The 24,894-nt window shown below is 54.5% G+C and overlaps 1 protein-coding gene across 5 annotated transcripts in view; it reads left to right on the top strand.

Annotated features, from left to right (window-relative positions):
• Positions 1-24,894, top strand: part of JADE1 (jade family PHD finger 1) — a 53,156-nt gene that overhangs the window by 24,703 nt on the left and 3,559 nt on the right. For all 5 annotated transcript variants that reach the window (XM_079770669.1, XM_079770667.1, XM_079770668.1 and 2 more), the window contains exons 3-10: positions 3,126-3,211; positions 5,886-6,043; positions 8,255-8,442; positions 10,361-10,572; positions 13,465-13,632; positions 14,792-14,908; positions 17,990-18,511; positions 23,553-23,670. In XM_079770669.1, the coding sequence (XP_079626795.1) occupies positions 3,126-3,211; positions 5,886-6,043; positions 8,255-8,442; positions 10,361-10,572; positions 13,465-13,632; positions 14,792-14,908; positions 17,990-18,511; positions 23,553-23,670 (1,569 nt within the window). The remainder of the gene's footprint in view (positions 1-3,125; positions 3,212-5,885; positions 6,044-8,254; positions 8,443-10,360; positions 10,573-13,464; positions 13,633-14,791; positions 14,909-17,989; positions 18,512-23,552; positions 23,671-24,894) is intronic.

The following is a 24,894-nucleotide window of genomic DNA, read 5'->3' as shown; positions in this document are numbered from 1 at the left end:
CATTCTGATCCAGAGGCAGTGGGCCCACCAGGCTGCCGTTACATGTAGCATTGCTTTATTTTCCTTGAGCTCAAACCTAACTTCTGATAGGCAAAACGGGAGCGTGTCCTCTGTGCCTGCTGCCTTCAGTTCTGAAGTGACAGGGATGATTCTCGCTGAGTATGACAGTCCTGAACAACGACACCACATTCTTGCCCACTTTTAAACACACTTATTGAGGATCTGCTGTGTCAAGGAGATCAGGAGGAAGAGACCACCAGCAACAGGGACCTGCAGCTGACGTGGAAGGGTCCACTGTCCCCGTCCCACATTCCCATCTGGATGGGCTGCCAAGTCTCGGCTTTAGGCAAGCCACCTGTGCCAAGTAAAATGGAGCATTTCCTTTTTCTTTGTTGTTAGTGGATGATAGAAAACCATCAGGTATCTCCTGCCCACATTAAAAGTGGATACTCTGATAAGTTCTGACATGTTGACAGCCATAAAACTCAAGGAAATTCTTCCCACCCACCTTTCCCCTCATCAGATGATCCACTTTCTGTCGCTGGAGATTAGTGTCCATTTTTCAGAGTTTTCTGTAAGTGGAGCAATACGCTACAGACTGGCTGGTTTCCTTCATTCGATGTAGCTCTTCCAACATTGTCCACACGGCCTGCCTCAGAAGCTCCTTTCTTGGTGCAGGGGAGTGTTCCACTGTGGCTATACCACCGTCTGCGTATCCATGCCGTCTGTTGGCGCATGTGTGGTAGTTTCTGGGTTTTGGCCTTTATGATTAAGCTAAGGACATTTTTCACATCAGTGATAATTGAAACTTAGCTCCCTTCCCCCAGCCTCACTTTCTATGAAGTGGGTTTAACAGGATTAACTTTTACTTCTCTCCCGTCTTACGCATCACGTCCATTACAAGGAAGAGGAATGGACTGCATCTGGGTGGACCAGTGTTTCTCTCGGGTAGTATTACTGTCAGGTGCCAGATCTGCAGCGCCTTCGGTTCTCTGTTTTAAAAAGTAAGTGTGGTGCAGACACGCACTTCTCAAGGATAGAGAAGCGGCAGTTTCTGTATGACCGTCACTGCTTCGGTTGTTCCATGCCAGCAAAGCTGCAGGCTCCTGGGGACCTTGGAAACTACGCTGGAGGGATGCTGACAGATGCCCAAGAAAAGGCAACAAGGTCCCCAACCCACCAATGACAGGAGCGTGGTTTCTGCTTAGCTCTGAAAGGACGGACTCGCCTCCCTCCACCCCATATGAGGTTTACAGTATAGCGGTGGAATGCACGGTCCTTGTTAAATTTCTCGGTTTGTTCCTTTTCATTATAACCCTTCCATCGTGACTCAAGAGGAAAGGATCATGCCTTCCTGCCCTAACCTCCCTTGCCCTCCTGAGATCCCCGGCACCACCTGGAGTTGCTGGCTGGTTCCCTGTCTCCTTTTAGCCCTGAGCCGGCCCTGCAGGACCCCAGGGTGAGAGAGGCCTGTCTAAAGGCAGGAGCCACCCAGCACCTTCCTCTCCAGGTTCCTAACTTGGCTTCTGTTTGCTTTTGCCAGTGATGCCAGGATTTGGAACTTCTGTACGTTGGGTTCACCCCAGTGGCCCAGAGTATTTCTTTCTATGTGGGTGTGAAGCATTCTAGTTCACATTCCCTATTTCTTAAAAAAGCATTTTCTAGACGCTTTACTGAGCGTGGCTACAGGGGCCACCTGTAGGCGGAGGCCTGATTCTGCTGTCCTAACAGTCGCCCCGTTTTCAGGCCTCAGAACTGATGAGTGTGGGTGGTGCCAGAGGGACGCTTGGCGATAGATCCCCTTCAGCCTCCGTCATCGCAAATCCGATGATAGGCTTATGTGCAGATTCTATCTCTTAGTGTCCCCAAGGTCTAATGGGCACTTTGGTTCTGTCCCTTATCTCTGGAATCTGTAGAGATAAGAGCTTCCAGTTTGAGTGACAGTAGAATGGCAGTTCCCTCCGGTTTTGGTTTTGGGGAGGGGGGGTGGGTTGTTAATTTCTGGGAAGTGGTAGGTATGTGTTCAGGGTGGAGGTGAGACATACTGCAGGTGGGGCACCCACAAACAGGAGGCCGCAGCCAGTGTCTATACAGCACGTGATGGGCAGTCAGGGGAGTGGGGGCCGACCGGGAGTCTGAGGCGATGGGCAGTGAGTTAATACAACTTTGCCATTAATTCTTAACCTGTACTGAGTGAGGAGGGTCTAGGGCAGTGGTTCTCAACCTTTCTAATGCCGCGACCCTTTAATACAGTTCCTCACAGGTTGAGAACCGCTGCTATAGAGCCTAAGACCATCGGAAAACACAGATATTTACATTACGATTCATTCACAGTAGCAAAATTACAGTTATGAAGTAGCAACAAAAGTAATTTTATGGTTGGGGGTCACCACAACATGAGGAACTGTATTAAAGGGTCGAGGCATTAGAAAGGTTGAGAACCACTGGTCTAGGGTGACTTAGATTTCTGAGTTCAAGTAGAAACGTGATACTCACCAGGTTAAGAATAGACGGGGGAGGACAAGTTTGGGTCAAAGGTTGGGCCCAGTTTTGTGGCGCTGAGGTGACAGCTCTGGGGCGATGTCTTCATTCGAGGTGAACATGCACCTGGAGCCGGGGCAGGAGGAGAGTGTGAGGTGCAGGTCTGACCATCTCCTGCTCGAGCCGGCAGGGCCTGGGCCTGGGCCTGGGCGAGCGGAGAGGCACAGAGAGGGGCACCAGGAGACAATCACCACCGCTTCTTGCTTTAAGTTTTGAGGTTGGCCTTAGGATTTAGCATAAAGATCTTACTCTTCGCATTAAGAACGTTTCCTAAAAACTCAGTGAGATGTTTCCCAGTTTGTGTTTAGCACCGGGAGACGCTGACCCTCTTAACTTCAGACGTGCAGGCTCTGGCCCAGAGCCGGTGTCCTCCTGTGTGCTGTGCTGGGGGGTCCCGCGCGGGTGAGCGTTAGCGCATGAGCCCTGGGAGTGAAGGGGCTGTGAGTGCCCAGCGCTCTGGCCCAGCGTCATGGCTGTCTCATTGGGGGTGTGGAGGGGAGCCTTGTGAGTTTGGTTAAATAAAACTGAGCACTCAGTGATTTCTGCACTTTTAATTGTTCCTCTGTGGATATTTGTGTCTTCAGGCCTGTCCACCACTTGGTCTCAGAATTCTCGGTCCCAGCACAGGAGAGGTTCCTGCTCCAGACATGAAGATCGGAAGCCTTCCGAGGTATTTCCCGAATGCTGGCGTGACGTATGTCTGACACGTGTGCATGAGAACACGTGACGACATACAGGCCCGAGGCTGATACTGATGTCTGTCTGTGAAACTTGGGCAAGTTATGTCACCTTTCTGTGCCTCAGTTTCCAACTCTGTAAGAGGGGGATAACATAGGTGGTTACCTCAGGACTATTGTGAGGATTAAGGGGTTAATACACAGAGGTCAACACATACAAAGCACATAAAACAGTGCTCAGTAACTGTTAGCTAGTATTATCATTAGTTATATTCTTCTTTTCCTTTCTGTTCCCTGTTTGCTGGCTCCCAACAACTTTTCCTCTCGCCAGGACATGGGCGAGTTCGGCGGCTGCCAGTCACTGCCAGCCTCAAGTTAGTTTTAGCCGTACATTTGTGGCTTACTTGGCAACAACAATATAGTTCTGGGAATTTTGTTTTGGGGATTATGCTTCAGGCTTTTCCCTTCTTTTCCAGTCTGTTTCTCATCTTCATGTCTCCCCTGCTCCCCATTTTGTTATCTATCTCGCTGTCACCGTTCACTCTATTGAAGATTGTTTTTCGGTGCGTCTCTCTGCTGGCTTTTGTTGACTGGGGGCTCCTACCAGCCCTGAGGTGTTTCCTCTGGAAACCTCTGCTGGGCTCCGAGCACTGACACCATGGGAGAAAAGGCATTGTGGTTCATCCCCGTGTCCAAGTGAGCAGGTTCTAGGGGAGAGAGTCTGGTTCTGCCCCTTGGTTTTGCACTGCCTCTTGGCGGGGTGACTTCACAGGCGGCCTTGCCTGCAGCACGCCTGCGTCTCTGGCTGAATGGGGCGTGCGGGGTGCTCTGTTAGAGTGCAGCAGAGACCCCCTCTCTAAGAGGAAGTAAGGAGTGCGCATCCTTTAGAACTGTAGAAACCTCCCCAGGAGACACTTCGATGTTCGGGAAGGGGGCGGTGTTACCGCCCCGGCCTATTCCAGGCTCTGTCCCGCGGAGCCTGCACCGCCCGCTTCCCTTTTGGTAGCCCTGGGGCGGCCAGGTCTGCGGCTCCTCTTTCTTTAATTCCCCGTGCTGCCGTTAACACGCTGCTGGCTTTCTGTGTACTCCTGTGATTTCAGGGCAGGCATGGGGGGCCTGGGGGACATCGGGGCCCCCCGGGCACCTGGACTCCGCCTTGTGCCTGACCCATGTTTTGTTCCAGATTTTTTCTAAGATTTCTCTGAGTGCAAACACCTTTACACCTAAAGCACTAACGTTGAATTCTGCCAGGGACCCGGGTGTCCATTTGGGGGCACCTGTTTTGGTCCTTGAGCATCCCCACCCGAGTCTGAGTAAGGGCGTGGTGGGCTGCCGTTGTTCATTCCTGCAGTTTGATTCTCCTTCTTCGGAACACGCCTGATTTTTTCACTTACAAGACTCCATTGGAATGTGTTTTCAGTCTGATTTTCTTCCTGAAGCTGTGGACCTATCTTTTTGTTTTAAAGGACTTTTTCTTTGGGGTGGGGAGGCCCTGGCCTGGCGGGGCACCTGCTTTGGGATCAGTGCTTGTAAGGAAGCCGATCTTCCTGTGCTTTTGTGGGGACTGCACGAGGTTCTCACTGTTACTCGGGCGCTGGGAGCGGGGAGTGGCGTGCTGGGGAAAGCTCAGACACTGCCTCAGACTCCGCTCCGGTGAAGTGTATTAAAGTCATCACCAGCTTGAAAAGCCACCAGGAAAAACAAACATGGCCCTATTAGCCGGGATAGAATGTGAGCTGCGCTCCGCAGCACAAGAAAGAACCCCCTGTCCTTCTCGGGGGGAGCGAGCTCAGCATTGTGACTTGTGTAAACAGAGAGCGTGGCCTACAGATGCCGGCTCGCTCCCTGCCAAGTGCGGCTCTGGTGCCAGGGTCAGCGCTGTCGCCCAGAGACGGGCGTGGACGAGGAGACGGTGCCGGCTCCAGCCCCGCCAGGGCAGCAGGCCTGCAGGACGCCTTTGTGTGTCCCCTCGGGGCGCTGACACAGGCTGGGGGAGCTGTCTTGGCTGAGGGTCTGTTTCTGGCAGGGAGAGGAGAGGGCAGTACTTTGCTTGTCTTCTTTCCCTCGCTCCCTCTCCTGCCTCCTCCCCACTCAGCACAAACAGTTGTGCCGGGCAAGGTGTGCAAGTGTGCACGTGCTGTGAGGCCCTTTCTCGGACCAGACTCCCAGGCCTGTCCCTGCTTCTGTCCCAGTCTGCTCTTCGCCGGGCACCAGCCAGCTGGGACCTGACCTCCCAGACACCTCGCCATCTGCCCTGGGGCCTGGGGAGGGGCCTGGGAGGCGGAGTGCAGAAGGGGAGGCCCTGGTGGTTCCGGCTCCAGGTTTGGGTTTGAAGTTGCTACAGGTCCGTGGAGCTTTGTTTCTTAAATACCGCCTAGAGCACGCCGCCCCGCAGGGATGCCGCCCACGGTTTCAGCAGCGCTCCGCGAACTGAGAGGTCGGGAAAGCTGCTCTGCTGATGCTGTTGCAGCTGCTGTGTGGACGTGGAGCCACCGAGCCTGAGGCCAGGGTGTGGCAGGCTCAGGGCTTCCTGTCACCGGCCAGACTGGTTCTCTGTTGATCCAGTGACCTTGTTACAGGGCAGCTCCATGGTTACCCTGCAGCTGCCAGTGCTCTGAATAAGAAAGCAAATATCAAATGTCCGTGACCCTGTCTCTCCCTCTCCAGGTGTTTAGGACAGACCTGATCACCGCCATGAAGCTGCATGACTCCTACCAGCTGAACCCCGATGAGTACTACGTGTTGGCAGATCCCTGGAGACAGGAGTGGGAGAAGGGGGTCCAGGTGCCAGTCAGCCCTGGGACCATCCCTCAGCCTGTGGCCAGGTAGACGTGCCCCGAGGCGAACAGCTCTGCCTCTCCCGTGGGGCCCGTCTGCCCCTCAGCCAGGTGCCGAGAAGGGCAGCGTGTCCTCAGCACTGAGGTCCCCAGGGGGCGTAGGAACACGTCAGGTCCACAGGACAGTGACTCGGAGGACTGGCTGGGGCTTGGATGTTTGCACCCCCTGCTGTCCCTCTTCCTGAACTTGCATCTCCACCCCTGGTCACATTCACGCTGCAAAGGTGGCTTCCTGGGTCCCATGGTGGCCACTCCCCCTTTGGAGGAGGACAGGTGTGGGGTAGCCAGATTAGGTATGTGGAGGGGAGTTTGGGGAGATGAATGGATTAGGTGACTTTGCCCAGTTCTTCTTGTGGGGCTTTGTCGCGACTGACTCACAAACCACTTTTCCCCCTGAGGGTCGGGTCCTCAGTGACTCAGCTTCGTTAGAAGCTGCAGCCAGTTTGCACTTGTCCTCTCATCCAGCTCCCCCGACCCTGGGCTGCTGGTGGGGAGAGGAGGGAGCGCCCTGGGCTCCGCTGTTGCATCCTCACCATCGCAGAGCGGACGGAGCTCGCCTCACCCTCACCCTCCCCACTCGGTGTCTCTCCAGGCACTGGGGATGATCGAGTTTGATCCTTGCTCTTCGGGATCTCTACGACAAATGACAAATGTCCACCTAGATCTGCAGGTTTAGATGATGGGTCGGGTGGCCTCCGTAGGCCGGGCTCCTGGCCTGTGGGCGGGCCCGTCGCGGGGCGCTCGGGATGAGCAATGTGTTTGCCTTAGAGTGCACGCCTGGGGCATGACACCAGCCCTGCAGTCCCAAGCTAGGAATTTTTCACCAATTTGCTCACGACATTTGGGAGCCCAGCATAACGGTTACACAGCTTATGGACATTTTTAGCTGAAAAAAGCCTGCTCTTGGTTGAGTAGGAGAAATAACTGCCTAGTTAGCCCACCTCCGTGTCCTGTAGATGAAATCACTTTGTAACGATAAAGGTGATGATGAAACTTTGACACAGTCTCTGGACAACTTGATGTTCACGCCAACTGCTGAACAAAGATGTGGAGGGCTGTGCGGGCTCCCAGCCGGGCGGTCTGATAATCTCTCGTGCCATCCGGGCCTTCGGGGGGCATGGTGGATGAGACTGCTTCAGGTGTTAGGTGGGGGCAGAGGGTAAGGGAAGGAGGAGAGGTGCGGGGGCCTGAATGCGGCGGGGGCCAAACATGGCGGGGATCTCCCTTTTCCACGAACCGGTTCTAAATGGAGGCGGCCAGGGATTGAGAAATAATAGAAATAAAGAGCGCAAGACGCAGAAATAGATTCACAAAGCTGGGGGCTGGGTGGGACGCCATTTTCTCTGATGGAGAGGCAGCATGACCCTGAGCCACACAGCAGGTTTATTTTATCTCCCCAAAATCCAGGAAGTAACACCAAAACTTAGGATCAAAGGAGCTTATTTGCATTCTTAACTAGGCCCCAGCATTACTGGGTTTACATATCTAGACCCGCCCCTGCTGACACCTGGGCTGCTATGAACTCAGAACTGATTAACATGTCCAGCCTCATTGGGGAAGCATGTTCCCAGGGCGTGGCTCGGCCTACACCCCGAGTTCGGCTGACGATAATGAAAAGAAATGCTCAGGTGCCTCCCAGGCGGCCCTCTACAGAGAGGGAGCGCGGGTTCTGGTCCTGGGATGTTGGGCGAGTCCCCGGCTGGGCTCACTCTGGTTCTTGGAGCACTGAGTAATGGCTGAGGTCTGGTTTATTTTTAAGGTCAGACAGAGGGCTGCCCTTGGTTCCCCAGCATCAGCGGTGGCTGCTCTCGCTCCTCGATGTTCTCGAACCCATTGCTTGGCGTCCAGCAGGCTGGGTGGTTCTGGTTGGAGGAAAGGGATTGAATGGGCAACGCTGGGCACCTAAGCGGCCACAGCACCTGCCGCTGTGGGTGGTGGTGGGGACGGGGTGTCGGGGAAGCTGAGAGGAAGGAGCTGGTTCTGAAGACTTCTGCAGGGTTTGCAGGTGGATGTCTTTCCCTTTGGGTGGGTTAAGGACTCCTTAGTTTTATTAGCAGTGACGTCAGGACTTTAAGCCTGTTAGTCTGGCGATGACCTGGGTTTTGGGTGGTGGTGGGGACTCCCCTGGGGCCTTTGCACAGCCTGGCTGGTCTGTGGCAGAAAGGATAACCTGGCTGCCTCGTGTTTGCTGTTAACTAGGGTCGTGTCGGAAGAGAAGTCCCTCATGTTCATCAGGCCCAAGAAATACATCGTCTCTTCAGGCTCCGAGCCTCCGGAGCTGGGCTACGTGGACATCCGTGCGCTGGCCGATGGCGTGTGTCGGTACGACCTCAATGACATGGACGCGGCGTGGCTGGAGCTGACCAACGAGGAGTTCAAGGAGATGGGTGAGGCCCGTGCTATTGTTTGTAACGAGCGCTGTCCATTGAGATGGACTCAGGGACCAGGCCGGTGAGGGACCTTCCCGCTGGCCATGGAGGCAGGGTTCCCGCCCTGCCCTGATCTTCTTTACCTCACGGACACGGGAGCCAGAGAAACAAAGTGACTGTCCCTGGACCACAGAGGGCCCAGCACTCCCTTCCCAGTGGTGCAGTTCGGATCTCTGCCCCGCCGCTGAGTCCACTCCAGCGCTGAGTCCCCTCCAGCCCTCCAGCCCGGCTCCCTTCCAGACCCCGCAGCGCAGCGATGCCTCCTCACCAGGTCCTGCTCCCATGCTGGAGTGCCTGCCTCTTTCCCCAGGCATCAGTCCTCTCCGGAGTCCCGCCCCTCCCCCCCCCCCCCCCCCCGCCCCTCCCGAGCCCAGCACCCCCAGCCCCGCCCAGCCGTCTCTTCTTGAGTTTGCTCGTTTTCTGTGTGAGGGCGGAGCTTCTGCACCACACTCACTGCATCTCCAGGTCCAGGGTGGAGCCCGGTGGCATGCGGTTTCCCCTCCGCACTCCTGATTGCTGAGGGTCTCTCGAGGTGTCCCGATGAGCAAGACGGTGAAGTCTAGTCTGAGCTTGGTGCAAAACACCGGGAGGGATTTTGCACTGAGCTCAGACTAGACTTCACAGTCTTCTCAGAGCTCTCTTGGAGGTGAATGCTGTTTCAGCTTCATCCATCTACCGCCTGCTTTATAGCAGTTTTGTAGAGACCAAGTGCGCTTGACTGACCAGGTGGCCTGTGTTGGGCACAGGGTACAGCCAGAGCCACTGGTGCCTTTGAGGTGGTTTGGTGATGAGTCCTGGGCTGACTCCTCAGTCGGAAGGAAGTGCCCAGTACATAGGCAGCTGTGTAACATAATCTGAACACATGCTTTTATTGGTCTTTTTAATGGTGAGAATTAATTACAGGGCATAGGATTGTATTTTCAAAACCAGTGGTGTTTTTAGAACTACATACTAGGAGTGCCTGGCCAAGCAGAGACTGTCTCATAGTTAAGTAGGGTTTGCGATGGTAGGTGCTTTTTTTGAATAAGCGTTTAGGGCTTATCACACTGTCAGCTCTATTGTGGTGGTTCTCAGATTTTCGTAAAAACCCAAGAAGTGTTAATTTGATGGCTTTAAACTTGCGATAGTGCACAGAAGTCGTTGTTGGCTCTAATGACATTTCTGTTGTTTCTTGCCACTTCAGTGTTCTGTCTGAATAGTATTTGCAGCCTATTTTTTTCTGTCTGCATGAGTATTTTCATTGTAGGAAGTTTGGACTATATCCACAAGTGGGAGAAAATAGAAGGCTCATCCCACCACTGGCTATAACCACGAGAACCACTGGAGATGTATTTTTGATCCTTCTTGCCTAAGAATGCAGTTTATTTGATTCACAATGAGCTGTCTCCTAGGCTTCCGACAGTCCTTGTGTTTTGGCCTCTCATGTGTCTGATGAACTGTGCCTCTCAGTGTAGTCAGTTCAGAGGGTGAAGAGGGATGAACCGGGTAAGAGCATCCAGTGCTCACAGGGGAATCTGTTGTCACAAGTCGTAAGGAAAGTTTTCAAACAAACACCCAAGCCACAACACGGGGTCAGGTCAGGGCTTCGAAGTCACTCCCATGATCGTTTATGTATAACACTGTAATGAAATGACTATTGAACGACAGTGCGTTGAACATCCTCGATCCCTTTTGGGGTTTATCTTGTGTTTTCTACTTACAACACAGCGTCTCCTGTGGAAGGGTCTGAGGGCATGCAATAGAAAATGTGTGGGGCGCTCAGGATGGATTTACTTATAACATTACTTATTCATTGCAAATTACTCATACATGTAAACACACGATGCCCGGTGACGCCTGTGGCTGGGGGTTACTGAGGCAGGCTCTGCGCCCCCAGGCATGCCGGAGCTGGACGAGGGCACCATGGAGAGGGTCCTGGAGGAGTTTGAGCAGCGCTGCTCCGACAACATGAACCACGCCATCGAGACGGAAGAGGGCCTGGGCATCGAGTACGACGAGGACGTCGTATGTGACGTCTGCCAGTCGCCGGACGGTGAGGACGGCAACGAGATGGTGTTCTGTGACAAATGCAACATCTGCGTGCACCAGGTATGTGGGCAGCGAGGCCCAGACAGAGACACCCAGAGAGGCCGGGTCTCCCTGCAGACAGGGCCCTTCTCCTGCTGCCCCGAGGGAGTTCCCGGCATCTTGCTGTCCCTAAGCGGTTCTTAGTGTTTGAAGTATTTCTTGACACTTTTACAACCAGAAGCATCGACTCCTTTGTGAGACTCTCTCTCCTTTACATGGTCTTAGTCCTGCCCATGGAAGTCAGGTTCACTTAAAAAGAATGTACGTGCCCCTCTGCCCGGCGCCAGCACCTGAGTTCAGGTGCTAAGAACACTGAAAAACCTTGGAAAGGTGGATAGTTAGCTGCACCGGTTTCCTCGGACTGGCATAACGAAGTGCCACAAACTGCGTGGCTTAAATACAGAAGCTTGTCTTGCTGCTCTGGAGACTAGAAGTCTGAAAGCGAGGTGCGGGCAGGGCCATCACCCGAGGACCCTCCCCCGCCTCTCCCGCTCTCCCAGTGTCGTGTGGTTTGCTGACCGTCGTCGGTGCCACATGTGTCTCTGCCTTCGCCATATGGTGTCCTCCTGTGGGTGTCTTCACACCTGACATCTTCTCATAGGGCTACCTGTCCTGTGGAATTCGAGGCCCACCCTCCCCCAGTGTGACCTCATCTTAACTGACCACACCTGCAATGCCCCCGTTTCCAAATAAGGCTGCGTTCCGAGGCACTGGGTTAGGACTTTGGCATCTCTTTTTGGGGTACAGTTTACCCCATAACACTTGCAAATGTGTTAGTGTGTAAACTGAGCTGTGAAGGGGAAGGAGTTCCCTTTCCTGGAAATTGATTTCCTGTCCTCCCCGATTGATTCCGGTCGGGTCTGGTGGTTGCTCGCTGCCTCCTGTGAAAGGACTCCGTAGGCGTCAGTAAGGGCGGACCCTGGGACAGTCTCAGTCTTTCTCACCTCTCTTACTTACTTTTAGTGCAGTCATGGAGTGACTCGGATGTCTGTGGGGACTCACGCTCACATACACTGTTAGGATTTAAAAGACTACCCTGAGGTCCTTTCTTTGAATTCACCTGTTTATGCCGACATCACCTAACTTCGACAACGGTGGAGATTGCTCGGCGACCTTCTGGGGAGAAGAGTCAGGTTTGCTCTGGGACTTCCTTGGATTATCTTTTTCTGTACGATGTGCTGCCTCTTGGCCTCCGCTCTGCCTGCAGACCTCGCCTGCCGCGGTCCTGTCCCAGAGCTAAGGCTCTGTCCCTGGCCACACAGCAGAGCAGGCTCTTCTCATCCTGAGAGCGCGACTCAGCCTCTCCCTGCCGTCGCCGGAGCCCGGCCCGCAGCCCTGGGTTCCCAGCTGTTGAGGAAGCTCCCTGTGATGACCGAGACTCCTTGTAGGGTTTCGTCGTGACAAGACCGTGAGCACCGTGACCACCATCGCTGTTTTTTGTTGCTGGTGCTGTTACCTTGGATGACTTTTCAGGATTTGTTCCTATTTTACTTATTTTGCCCCTGAGAAACAGTTTGTTTGAAAAAAGGGGTTCTGCTTGGAAGCTCTCGAACCCCGTTTCATAGATAAGTGACTGATGTCAGGGGGGCTGCTCAGGGCTCCTGTGGGTGAGTGGCCATTGGAGCTGGAAGTTGGGGTGTCCGGGCCCCCAGCCACCCCTCTGCCTGGTCTTGTTCCTCCTGCCATAACCACATTGTGTCTTTCCTTAGCTTTTCCTTGTGGTTCATTTTTCCTTTGAGGCGTTCTTCTTCAGGGCTTGACTTAAAGGCATATTTTATTTAATCTTTTAATTTTGTTTAGACTTGCTTTTCTGGTAAAAAAAAAAATTATCTTTTCAAATGTGACTTTCTCTAGAATGCCTGATAGAAACCTTTGGGTGTTGGAAACCTTTCTAGTGTCATTTCGCTCTATTTAAAGTTGTTTCCCGTCAGTCTGTGTTGACAGTGGCTCATTCATGGCGCTGACATCGCGCCCTGAGCTCTGTCTGGCTGCTCACTCCGCCCGCTCGCATCCCTGCGGTTTCCTCTCTGCGTCCTGCACTCTCAGACGGCACTGGGCTGCTTTCCTGTCTGGAGGCCTGGAGCCCGTGACTGTCTCCCGACTTCCTGACTCCCAGTTCATCTGAGGACAGCGGCTGGCAGTTGGCGTTTAGAAGGCTCTGAACCTGCTACCATCATGGTTTTGTTTCCTCGCTTACCTAACACTTTGCCTTTTCGTGCTTTGAGCCATCTTAGCGACTTTGCTTGTAAAAAGCCTTGATTTCTGCGATTGGCTTTCCGGTGCAGAACAGGTTTTGCTCTAAGTGTCAGTTAAAGAGACCAGATCCTCTCGGTCTAGAAAGTCGCACCTTTCTGGGCCTGCGGGTTCACTTGGGAGAGTGTTGGGACCCGTTGGTAGCGTGTGAGCCCGGGGAACGAGGATGGATGCTCCTTAGCGGGTGTTCCGTTTCATAGCTTTGGGAGGCTCTCGGGTGCCCTGTGTTGCTTTCTCACTTTCAGTCCCCCCCACACCAGGAAGCTGGGGGCAGCTTCCCCTCTTTAACCCCGAGCCCTGCCTTGAGGATCTGCGTGCGGCTCAGGGTTGAGAGTTGGGTGGCCCGTGGTGTCCCTAGCCACACAGCAGAGCAGACTCTTCACAAACCTGTCTGTCCTCGGGGAGTGTTCCGAGTCACCTGGTGGTGAGCACGTCGTATTGTACCCGCAGACAACACGCACCTCCCGGCTGCGGGGTGAGGCCGCCTGGCTCTTACCTGAACGGAGAGGGTCCCTGTGCGGTGGGCACAGGAGTGCTTCTGTTTCGCCACTTGTCCTGTTAAAAACCTTCCGGGTGTTTTAAGAGTAATAGGTATAATGGGAAAAATGAATCCTTTTCTTTCTCTCTTTTCTCTTTTCCTCGGGGGCGCTGGCCTTACAGGCCTGCTATGGAATCCTCAAGGTCCCCGAGGGCAGCTGGCTGTGCCGGACGTGTGCCCTGGGGGTGCAGCCCAAGTGCTTGCTGTGCCCCAAGAAAGGCGGAGCCATGAAGCCCACCCGCAGCGGGACCAAGTGGGTCCACGTCAGCTGTGCTCTGTGGATCCCCGAGGTGGGTGTGGTCTCACAGGGGGTTCTGGCTTTTAGCTGGGGTGGAGGAGGGCGGCTGGTCACAAATAGGCCACGTGGTAGCTGATGAGGAAAAGGACACCTTTTAAGTGCTACCCGTTTTCCCCCCCTTCACCTGAATCTCCAGCGCACCTCCCTCTAGCCAGGGGGTGCAAACTTGTGGCGATATTAACCGAGGCAGCAGTGCGTAGGATGGTGTTCAGGCTTCGATTCAGTTGTCCATCACAGCTAATCCTCCCACTGGGACACGGGCCCCAGGAGCAGACCTGCAGCTTCTGGGCTGTGGCCTGGGCGCTGAGCTGTTCCCCCAGGACTGCGCCTGGCGACGGTCCCCGGGACACCACCACGGTTAGGAGCCACTGCTCTAGGTCATATTTCTGTGATTTTTATTGGAATTCTCCCTTAGCCTCAACCTTTTTAATTTCAGGTCTGGTGTAATTTATTTCCAGTCCCAGACCTTGACTAATTTAATTTGCATGGTTCACTGTGGAGAATATCATTTTCGATTCAAATTTCAGCGTTTTTGGTGTGTGATTCTTGGTGCATTTTCCTCCTGAGGACAATTATCTGGGGACGGTTGGGGTTGCGGCTTCATGCCTCAGGTCCCGGTAGCGCCGGGCCTCATGGTTTGCTATTAACGGGGACCCGGTTCAGCGACCCAGGCCCCGTGCCAAGGAGAGCTGTGTGTCTTGGTAGTTTTCCACTGTGTAGTAACCTTTCCAGTTGGAAGAGGATGGTTTTCTTTAGTGAGATGGACACTGAAGTCGGTCTGTGTAGACCCGCCCCACCTTCAGCCCTGACCGCTTCAGGTGGGCCTGCGCTGTGGTGGGCGCCTGTCCGGCTCAGCTGAGACGTGCACGCCCGATTATCTGAGTGTTCTGGGAACAGGCACGTCTGAGTCACATGACTCCCAGATGCTCAGGGTGGAGGGAATGGACCCTGGGCTCTGCGCTCGCCTGTCCCCGAACTGTCCCCTGAGCTGTCCTGATGCGTTCAAGTTAGGGGTGTGCCCCTCCTAGGAGGCCGAGTGCCCCTTGCCCCTGTCCGGTGGGTGGGGGGGCACGGGAAGTAGCACATCGTTCATGTTCGGCCTCGGTCTGTCTGACGGCCTCGGCGCACTCTCGCTGTTTCCTGGGCCCTAGGTGAGCATTGGCAGCCCCGAGAAGATGGAGCCCATCACGAAGGTGTCTCACATCCCCAGCAGTCGGTGGGCGCTGGTGTGCAGCCTCTGCAACGAGAAGTTTGGGGCCTCCATACAGGTATGGCCTAGCCCCAGGGGCTTCTTTTCCTTCCCTGTGTTGCAGGGAGCAGGATCGGGGGCGGGGGGGGGGGGGGGGGCGGGTGGTGTCTGTGAACTCTGGAGATTGGAGGTGAATTCAGGAAGCAGGATGGGGGTCTCACGCTCTTATGGGGAGGCTAGGACTGGCTCCAGCATGGTCTGGCCCTGTGTTGTGGGTAGATTGTGTTCTGTGTAAGCAGAACGCCAGCTTGGCCTTCACAGGGCCACTCGGGCTCCGTCTGAGCTGCGAGGACGGTCAGTTTGTCTGCTGGCACCCTCCCTGCTCCCAGCCTGGCAGACGCCTCCGGGGAAGAGCCAGCCTTGGCACTGGAGGGCTGGCCACCCTCTTACCTGTTTGCGGGCTGAGCAGGCGACCCACCTCCAGCCGCCCTGACACTGCTGGTTTCCCAGTTGTGCGGGGGTCATGTCTCAGGTGAGGCGTGGCAGCAGCCTGGCATAGCTGCCTGAGGGACACCACGCGGTGCTGCACTGGACACAGCCTGGCTGTCTGGTTCTCCGTGGCACCGTGCGCGTGCACTGTAGCTTTTATGTAAACCTTGCCTGCTTCTTTGTCCGCACACAGACAGGTGTAGAAAATCTTCAGGTAGATAGAGTTAAGGAGAGAATATACAGGCACGCTATCCTTTTTCATGTCTAAAACTACTTGAAGTTAATTTCTGGGCCTTAGGTTATTGGCATCTCCAGATAGTCATGACTCGGGGTCTGCAGTGCTGTCCCCGCGCCTGCAAACGCCGCGTGTCGCTGATGGTGGCCCGGAAGGCCAGGTGCCAGCTCAGGCCAGGGCTCCCCCTCGGCCTCCCCCTCGGTCCCCGTCACACTCCGAGCAGGCGCATACTCCAGGAGCTCGGTCCAGCTGCCAGTCATGGGTTTTAAGAAAATGACCTCATTTGGCAAAACCGATTTGTATATGGCGGATAAATATTTCTTTCGTTACGGTACCCACTGACTGGTGGTTTAAAAAATTGCTCGTTATATACTGGTGTCGGAGAATCCAGAATGGAACAGAAACATTCAGAGGGTGAGGCATGAGACGGCTTGTGGGATCGGGCTGCGGACCTTGAAAGCAGTGCAGAGTTTTGTATTCGAATAGAATCTGCTTAAAACTAACACATGGCAGGAGCCTCGAATTAAAAAAGAACGCATTAGAGAGTGTGTGTGTGTGTGAACACTTGCAGGAACAAGCTTTGCAAACCCAGGAAGATGGAAATCCTCTCCTTCCCAGTTACCTGCCATGAGTCCCCATGAGGCCGGGGCGATGCCCTCCCCAGCACCCGTCCTGGTCCTCACAGGAGGTGGGCGAACGGGGTCTCTCTTTCTCTTTCGAAGAGAGATGATCAGATGATTTTTGTGGCCATTGACCTCTTTTCCCAGAACATTCATTTGAAAGAGAAGAGGCCAAGGAAGGCTGGTGATTTTTCATATCTGCACAGAATGGGCTGATGTTATTAAAGAATTCCTCCCTGGAATGTCTGCAGCTGTGAGGGCTGTGGTTTATGGTTCTGTAACATCTGTTTGCTGAGTCAACCTGAATCGGAAAACCCAAAGGAAGGCTGTTTGGCGTCTTTACAAAGTCCTGTGTAAATACTCCGCTGCAGCGCCTTCCTCCTGGCGGCCGGGCGCCTGGGTTAAGCGTAGTGTGAGCCAAACCCCGACCGAGTCTCCGGCCCCCGCGCCGTTCCCGCCCCCTGGGCTGTGCTGCGCGCTGAAGGGAGGAGCCCTCCTCCCTGCTCTGATGGTGGCGCCCAGGTGTGCGCGTGTGCCCTGCCGATTTCACACGTTCCTGGGAATTGAGGTTATTTATGGGTAAAATTACAGATTTCTCTTATTTGGTGTGTTAAGTGCTGGTAAGGAGGGAATGGTGGAGGGAGCTGGATTTTCCGTGCTTGTGGGTATAATAACGGGAGAAATCCTGAGTGGCAGTGAGTCACGACCTGTTACATGCTGCAGTGATGGGGGAAGAGCCCCAGCGCCATCCTCTGCCCTCCGTGGTCCTGGGTTTCGGCTGCTGAGTGAGTGTAATGAAGCTTTTCAGCTGGCCCGGGGCCGGGGGCTCTGCTTCCCTCAGCCCTGGCGAGCCCAGGTCACTTGGCCTCACGCGGCATACTTGCTTTTAAGGGACCGGCTTCAGTCCTCACCAGAAGCCTCTTCCAGGGGTTCACCCAGTGAGATCAGACGGGAGACCTTAACAGCTGCCCTCCTGCCAGGCCGCCAGCCCTCTGAGCTGCAGATTGTAGCCCTGATGCCGGGACGAGCGGGAGGCTCCTTGGGGAGGGAGGCACAGCCATGACGCCTGGCCTCCAGGCGACCTCCTGACCCGGGGGTCAGGCCCCTCGTGGTTCTCTGCCACCACACCCAGTCCCAGGGGCCGCTGGGAGCAGCCAGCACCGCCAGGCAGGGCGCATGTGGTCTAGTGCCATGTCCACTGCCCCGGGAGCATCGGGCGAGGGTCCCAATGGGTGTGGACACTCGTCCCGACCTCCCTGGGCTGGGCTCTCCTTGTCTCCTGCTCTTTTTCTCTGTGGGAGTTTGTGTTCACCTGCCTCATCTTGAGTGCCAGGCTTGGAGGGAATGTCCCGCCTGGGCTGGGCTCCGCTGGCCGGGGGTGAGAGCGAGCATTCAGGTTCCCGGAAAACCTCCGACTAGTTGTCACTCTTCCCGGGGAGATTCCTGTCATCCCGGCCTTTTATATAAACACTATAAAGAGCTCAGATCCAAAGAAAAAGCACATCGGTGCTTCCGCGTGCACTCTGCTAGGTGAGCACACATTCTTTTGCGTGTAGCGTGAGCGCCAGCCCCACTCAGGCCACGTGGCCGCGTGCAGGCGGTCTGTCCCACAGGGGCCCGTCTGAGAGTTAGGGTTGGTTCACGAAACCTTCCATCTGAAGTTTCCTGAACTCTCAAGCCTTCCCTTGTTTAAGGGCTAACTCCGGGGGCTTTGTCATGGCCACACTGGGCGCAGCTCTGCTGTGTGCTGGGTGCCCGGCACCCAGGGGCTTCAGCCACTGTCCTGCATAACCGTCCTCCTTCTTGCCCTCGCCAGTGCTCCGTGAAGAACTGCCGCACGGCCTTCCACGTGACCTGCGCTTTCGACCGGGGCCTGGAGATGAAGACCATCCTGGCGGAGAACGACGAGGTCAAGTTCAAGTCCTACTGCCCGAAGCACAGCTCCCACAGGAAAGCCGAGGGGAGCCTCACGGCGGGGGCCGCTCAGGAGAACGGGGGGCCCGAGTGCCCGCCCCGGAGCCCGCGGGAGCCCTTCGCCGGCCTGGAGCAGAGGCAGGAGGAGGCCCACCGGGTGAGTGTCCGCAAGCAGAAGCTGCAGCAGCTGGAAGACGCCTTCTACACCTTCGTCAACCTGCTGGACGTGGCCAGGGCCCTGCGGCTGCCCGAGGAGGTGGTGGACTTCCTGTACCAGTACTGGAAGCTGAAGAGGAAGGTCAACTTCAACAAGCCCCTCATCACCCCAAAGAGAGACGAGGAGGACAATCTCGCGAAGCGGGAGCAGGATGTCTTGTTTAGGAGGCTGCAGCTGTTCACGCACCTGCGGCAGGACCTGGAGAGGGTAATGATTGACACCGACACCTTGTAGTGACTTAGAGAAGAGGACTGCTCAGAGGCCACGCTTGCGCAGAGCCAGCGTGGCGGCCGGTCACTCGCTCAGACCCTGTACACACTGCAGCATGAGGGTGTGTCCGTTTAGTGTCCCTGGGCTGGGAAGCTCACACAGGGGGCTTCTCGGTGACTTACTTTTAAATATTTCCCCGTTAATCCCAGTATTGTTCTTCTGCGAGATCAAATGGGGTGTGTTTCCCCTCCATTCTAGAGCTAGAATGATCTGAGCCCCAGGAAAATGACCAAGGGATTGGCCCAGAATTGTTTGCAAACAGTTAGAAAACCAGTTAGAACGGACTTGCCTAACGGTGGGGCGGGCAGGGGGGTAAGATCTCTCGTTCAGCCTGGGACACACCGGGTGCTGGCCACGGTGGCTCTGAGAAGAGTGGGGGGCGCTGCCTCTGCCCCCTATTCCTGGCTGGCTCATGGGCGTCCTGTGCTGAGGGGCAGGGCAGGTTGTGGGTGCTGGCGTGTGTGTGAGCACTTACACACGCGTGTCTGCCACAGGTCCTCCTGGCAGTGAGGTGCTATGTCATCCCTGAGGCTGTGTGTATATATCACGTGTGCATGTGTGTGTCTGTCACGTGTGTCTGTGGTGTGTCGTGTGTGGTTGTGGGGGTCCCGTCCCGCTCAGCACGCACAGTATCCCTGCGCATTGCTGGGTGAGGCGGCTGTGGGCTGCCTGGGGCCATGGCCGCTTCCTTCAGCTGTTGCTGCTTTGTGCCTCCACCCGTTACCTGGGGAATCCCAGGTGGACTTCCCTTCCCGCCCAGGTGTAATTAGGAGGCCGTCTCCCCCCAGGGCCTCCTGCTCCCGGTAGGTAGTTTCTGACTGAGGCTTGCTAATTGGAGATGCGTCTTAGAGCACCTTCTGCGCAGCTCCCGACTGATTAAATTCATTAGCGCACAGCTGGACTCTGCTGCTGGCTGAAGCAGCCTGCACCACGGTGAGGCCTGAAACAGTTAACGCCCCTCCCTGAGCTCCTAGCGGGAAGTGATTCACCTGCCTGGGAGAGGCTGCCTCAGAGACGATTGGAAATGAGAGTGTAGGCCAAGCTTAGGGCGAATGGACATATTGAACCAAAAGATGCAGATCTCCCAGAGGGACCTGCCTGGCCCTGGGAGAGGTGGCATCGGCGTGCAAGTGTTTTTAAGTGTTCATTGGAGACCTTGTCTGCACACGACCCAGGGCCAGCTTGTGACACCCCTTCCTGGAGCAGGCTAGGATTGGGGTCAGGCGAGGCCAGCAGGGGGGAGGAGGGCTGAGGATCTCGTGCTCCCACACGCCCCCTGGTGGTGAGTGTGCAGAAGACCTCACCTACAACCACAGGGATGTGTGGCGTTTTTGTTAAGAGGAGAAAGGGATTCTGAGGGATAAGCTGGAACCCTGGTGAGGAGCCAGTACGTGACGACCGCTGTCCTGGGCGCTCGAGCCCGGAGTCAGATAGTCCTCAGGAGGGAGGACGAGAAGTCTGATGTTTGGACTGTGTTTGTCTCACAATCACCACAAAATAAAAGTGTAGAAAATGTTTGTGGTGTACTAACTCTTTTCTGTGCTTAAGTTACTCAGATTAACACGGACTTATAATTAAATTCTAAACATCTTTTTGGAGTCATCATTGTTGCTTTTTAAGTAGAATGATGCCAATTATGTATGAGAAACAGGGAATAAATCAGGATTTCTGTGTGTGTGTGTGTGGCATTACTTACATTTACTTTAATAAAGAGCTTAACAGATTTTAGGGTATTTAGTGTCAGTTTAAAACGGCCTTATTATAATGAAAAATACATTTTCCAAAATGTGCCATGAGGTCTGTGATGGTGGGGCTTTAGAAGATTAAACCTTTGCCGTGTCCCAGAGAGTCCCACGGTTCTTTGTAATTATAAACAAGAAGTAGATCAGGCCAAAGGCTCATCAGAACAAATCATAAACGTATGCTCTCTTTGTTCTGCCTACTTCACACAGTAGGACATCATAGCAGGCACACAGAATCAGGTACCACCCGGGACAATCAGGCTTCGTGGTCAGTCCCAAACTGACCCATGAGCAGCCTTCATTAGAAATGCAAACAGCTGACGCATGATAATGGCAACTGCTCTTTCCTGCAAAGACACAGCCGGAGGCGTTGCACACCTGGTACCAGTTCTGGACCAGAAAGGATAGGGATGGCTTTCAGGAGGGGCTGGGGACCCACACCTTTAAGAAGACGTGATTGCTGATGAGTGGTGGCTGGTCACGGCAAGTCCCCCAGGCACCTCCCCTCCCGAGGGATTCTTCCCCCTCATTGTGGTTTGCTGCGAGAGGCAGCTGAGTGCTGAGGTAGACACGCTGCCTCTACATCAGGCGAGGCATCCAGAGGGGCTGGTCCTGGGGCCTGTCCGCTCAATGCCCAGTGGCACGGCCACCTGTGAAACTGGAGCTACCATGTCCCTGAACAAAAGGCACGCTCCGCTTTGGTGTGGCCAGCAGTGCTTGGGATTCAAGAAAACCCTGAAAGCACTCTTGGATTCCTGAGGGCAGTGGTTCTCAGAATGGTCCCCAGCCAGCAGCATTATCTGGAAACCTGAAATGCCAATTTTTGGACCCCACTTCTGACTCCAGAATTCTGGGGTGAGGGGGCAGCATTCTGTGTAGGGAAACATATACATATATAGATTTTAGAGAGAGAAAAATATCGATTTGTCCCACTTCTTCATGCATTCATTGGTTGATTCTTATATGTGCCCTGACGGGATTGAACCTGCAACCTTGGCGAATTGGGGTGGTGCTCTAACCCGCTGAGCTACCCTGCCAGGGCTGGCAAACACTGCATTTGATGAAAGCCTGACTCAGGTGTCACATGGTGTGAGGGTTTACTGTGAGCTGGTGTTTCGGGGTACCTCCTTGCTGGCCTGTTTGTGGGGAGTGTGCAGGAAGGGCCAGGCAGGGTCTGTTTGCAGGCGGAGCCTCCACTCAGCTCTACACACCGGGGCTGCTGGTGCACTTGTCCCGTGAGGAGTGTGTGTGTGCACCAGGGGGTACCGGTTAGGGTGCTCACTATTCTAAATAGCCAGGCCTGGGCTCTTCAGGGGCCGCTTCGTTCCAAATGACCGTGAACCTGGGCCTTTGCCTTTTGGGGTTATAGTTGGATGTTTCTCATCAGAGGTCGTGGGGATTTCCCAATTAGCAGCCAGATGGAGGCCTTCCCTGGGGAGTGGCTGAAATTAAATTTGAAGAATACACAACGTCCCGGTCTCTGGCTCCCCAGGTCTCTGTCTCTGTGGATAATTTTAAGGGAGAGATGTGTCTGCTGTGCATCCAGCTGGAACAGAAGAACCGCCTCTCTACTCCTAGAGCCAGAATTAATTCCCATTTCCGGAGGCCAGATTCCTCCTGTTTGTTTTCCAGAGGTATTGAATCTGTGACCTCTATGTAGGTCTTGCCTGTCCCTCTTTGAGCTTCCCCTCTAATCTTCCCTGGGTGGAAGATTGCTCATGAACGAGAATAGCCTGGTAGCCACCTCTGTCCCCAGCTGGTCAGGGTTTTAATAAAGGACACCTGCTTCCTGGCCTGGGGGTCTGAGGCTGTGAGATGAAGAACCAAAATATTTACTCAGACAGGGAGCGAGACTTTCTTCTCAGGTCTTTAATGTTAAGATTTATATTCTTTTTCCGTGAAGAAAAGTGTTAGGAAGATGCTAAATACATTACATGTGGATGTAAATGCAGGAGCCAGCGAGCTGCCCCTCTGAGAGTCTCATGTCCTCTCACTTTGAACCCAACGGGAATCCTTGGGGCTCAGGATGGACTGAGGACGGAGGGGCGGAGTCTGCAGGAGCCTGTGCGGTCCTGTGTGCTTGGCTGGTCCTCATCCTCACTGCCAACCGCAAAGGGCGAGGACCTTTGGCCTCTTCTGTTTCAAGGCAGGCGGCGGGGGAAGGGATTGCCAAGCATAAGGAAACGGGTTTTTAGGAGAGTTGGGAGCTGATGGGGAACAGGAGTCACTGTTCACCGCTGCCAGGGAGGATGGGGGACATCTTGTCCATGTCCCGCAGGAGGCCCGACCGTGTACTCGCATCTGCTCTGCTGGGTTTTGAGATCTGTGCGTTCAGGCCCCTGGAGTCTGGTTAGGTTTACCAACAGGTCTTAGGACTGAAGGATTTAAGGGGGTTTATTGACAAATCCTTTAAGTTTTGTTTCTGTGTTGTCTGACCCCAGGTGGCTTAGGACTGACTCTGTGTTGGTTAGTTAGTTTCGAGTGTGTGCACGTGATCCCCGGGGGTCGAACGTCAGGCACAGAGTGGAACTGTGAGCACCTGGGTCTTTTCAGTTCCTTACAAATGAGTCAGGAAGAGGGCAGCATCCATCTCTCAAGCGTGACTCAGACAGAGCTGGTGACTCAGACAGAGCTGGACGTCCTGTTCGGGATGCGCATCAGCTGCTGGGAGCTCCGGGTGGTTTAGTGCCCAGCTGATCGAGGCATTCACTTGGGTCCGTGGAGACCACTGGGCCTTCTGGTGAGCCTTGTGCAGGGGGTGGGTTTCCTCTTCTGATTGCCCTCGACCCTGTGTTGACCTCACTTCCCCTTCAGAAGGTGCTGGGTGAAGGGCAGCGCAGGGGCTTCTGACCTCTCTGAAGCCTTTCGCCTGCAGGTGCCGGGGCAGGCCCTTGGGAGCGGCGTAGCGGGTCCGACTGGGCCCGGCGGCCTTCTCTCTGCTGTGATGAGTCTAAGGCGGGGTGTGGTGGCGGCGGCGGGACTTTGGCGGGATCCCGTAGGTGCTCCTCCCACCATCTCACCGTGTGTGGAGGGGTGTACGTGGAATCCTTGTTAGCAGCCCCAACGAGATAAGAGATTGGATAACGTATTTAAAGTACATTTTGATTTCAGATGTCACTCAAGGCCCTAGTAGGACAATTTTCTCTCAGGTAAAAAAAACAAACAAAAACAAAACACCCACCAAAGTACTGTTACAATGCATTGCTTACTTAGAATCTTTATTCTCTACATTCTAGGTTCGGAACCTCACTTACATGGTGACCCGCAGGGAAAAGATTAAGCGGTCTGTGTGCAAAGTCCAGGAACAGATATTCAATCTTTACACTAAGCTCTTGGAGCAAGAAAGAGTTTCAGGTATGCATCAGCCTCGCAGCTCCGGCGGCAGGCGGGGCTGCAAGCCTAACGCTCTGCTGAGGAAAGCAAGAGTAGTTCCTTTCATTTCCTTGTATCCGACAGGATAACCTCAGAAGCACAGACTTGCATACTAAAGGAAACCTTTAAGCATCTGAGGCATGGGGTACAGGGGAAAGGGCTAAGGATTTGGCCTCAAATATCGGTCGCATCCTTTATCCTCTACTTCTGGGCCAAACACAAGCAAGTCTCCAGTTTTCCCAGCCACCCCATTTCCTCATATGTAACTTGAGGACGGTATCGCCAGCTACCGCCCGGGATCTGTTATAAGGCTCAAATGAAAGAGTAACGTCTATATTGCAAAGCACTTGATAAACGTAAGGCATCATGGGGAGACCTAAAAAGATGGGTGGGTTACCTAGCCTGGCACCTGCCTGTAGCATGTGCTCAGTGTATCTTAAGACCGCGCTCGAGGCATATGTCTGTGTTTAGAGAACATTCCCAGTGGACTTCTTTTGGTGTAGGGCAGTGGTCGGCAAACCGCGGCTCGCGAGCCACATGCGGCTCTTTGGCCCCTTGAGTGTGGCTCGGCGTTAGAACCACTTCTTCAAAATAGACTCGCCCAGGCCGAAAACCGACTTCTGCGCGTGGGCCACGAAGTTTCAATCGCACTGTACGTGCGCGCCCGCACGTGGTATTTTGTGGAAGAGCCACACACACGCGAGGGGCCAAAGAGCTGCATGTGGCTCGTGAGCCGCCGTTTGCCGACCACTGGTGTAGGGGGGATTTGCATCTTTTGGAGATTCAGCACCAAGTATTTATGCATTTCGTGCCTTCAGTTTTACATTGCTCTGGGCTAACCAAAGGGGAAAAGGAAAAACCACGGTGATTTCTTGGAGATCAAGTACACGGCTGGGCCCACTGTGTGACCTCCCTGGGACTCTGTGGGTCCGAGGAAGAGGTCGGGTCCGGAACCAAAGTTGCCTTTTGGCGCTAAGGGTCTGTGCGCACCAACGCCGGGAAGCAGGGTTAGGCGGCTTTCGGAAAAGGTGATGTGCTGAGTGTGGGTCAGGCAGAATCACGGGCTCAGGGCTCAGGTAGCTCTGAGGTGAGCTCGTCTCGTCTCATCTCTGTGCCTGTCTGCCCTTTAAGGTTATAGCAGCAGCATCTGAAATACTGGCATTGCGCTGAGCCATGGCTGGCTCGCTGTAGATTATTCTGACACGT

The sequence above is a fragment of the Cnephaeus nilssonii genome (assembly GCF_951640355.1).
Source record: "Cnephaeus nilssonii genome assembly, chromosome: 5".
Classification (NCBI taxonomy): Eukaryota; Metazoa; Chordata; class Mammalia; order Chiroptera; family Vespertilionidae; genus Cnephaeus; species Cnephaeus nilssonii.
Note: the sequence above shows the minus strand (reverse complement) of the source record. Positions and strands in the feature narration are given on the sequence as shown.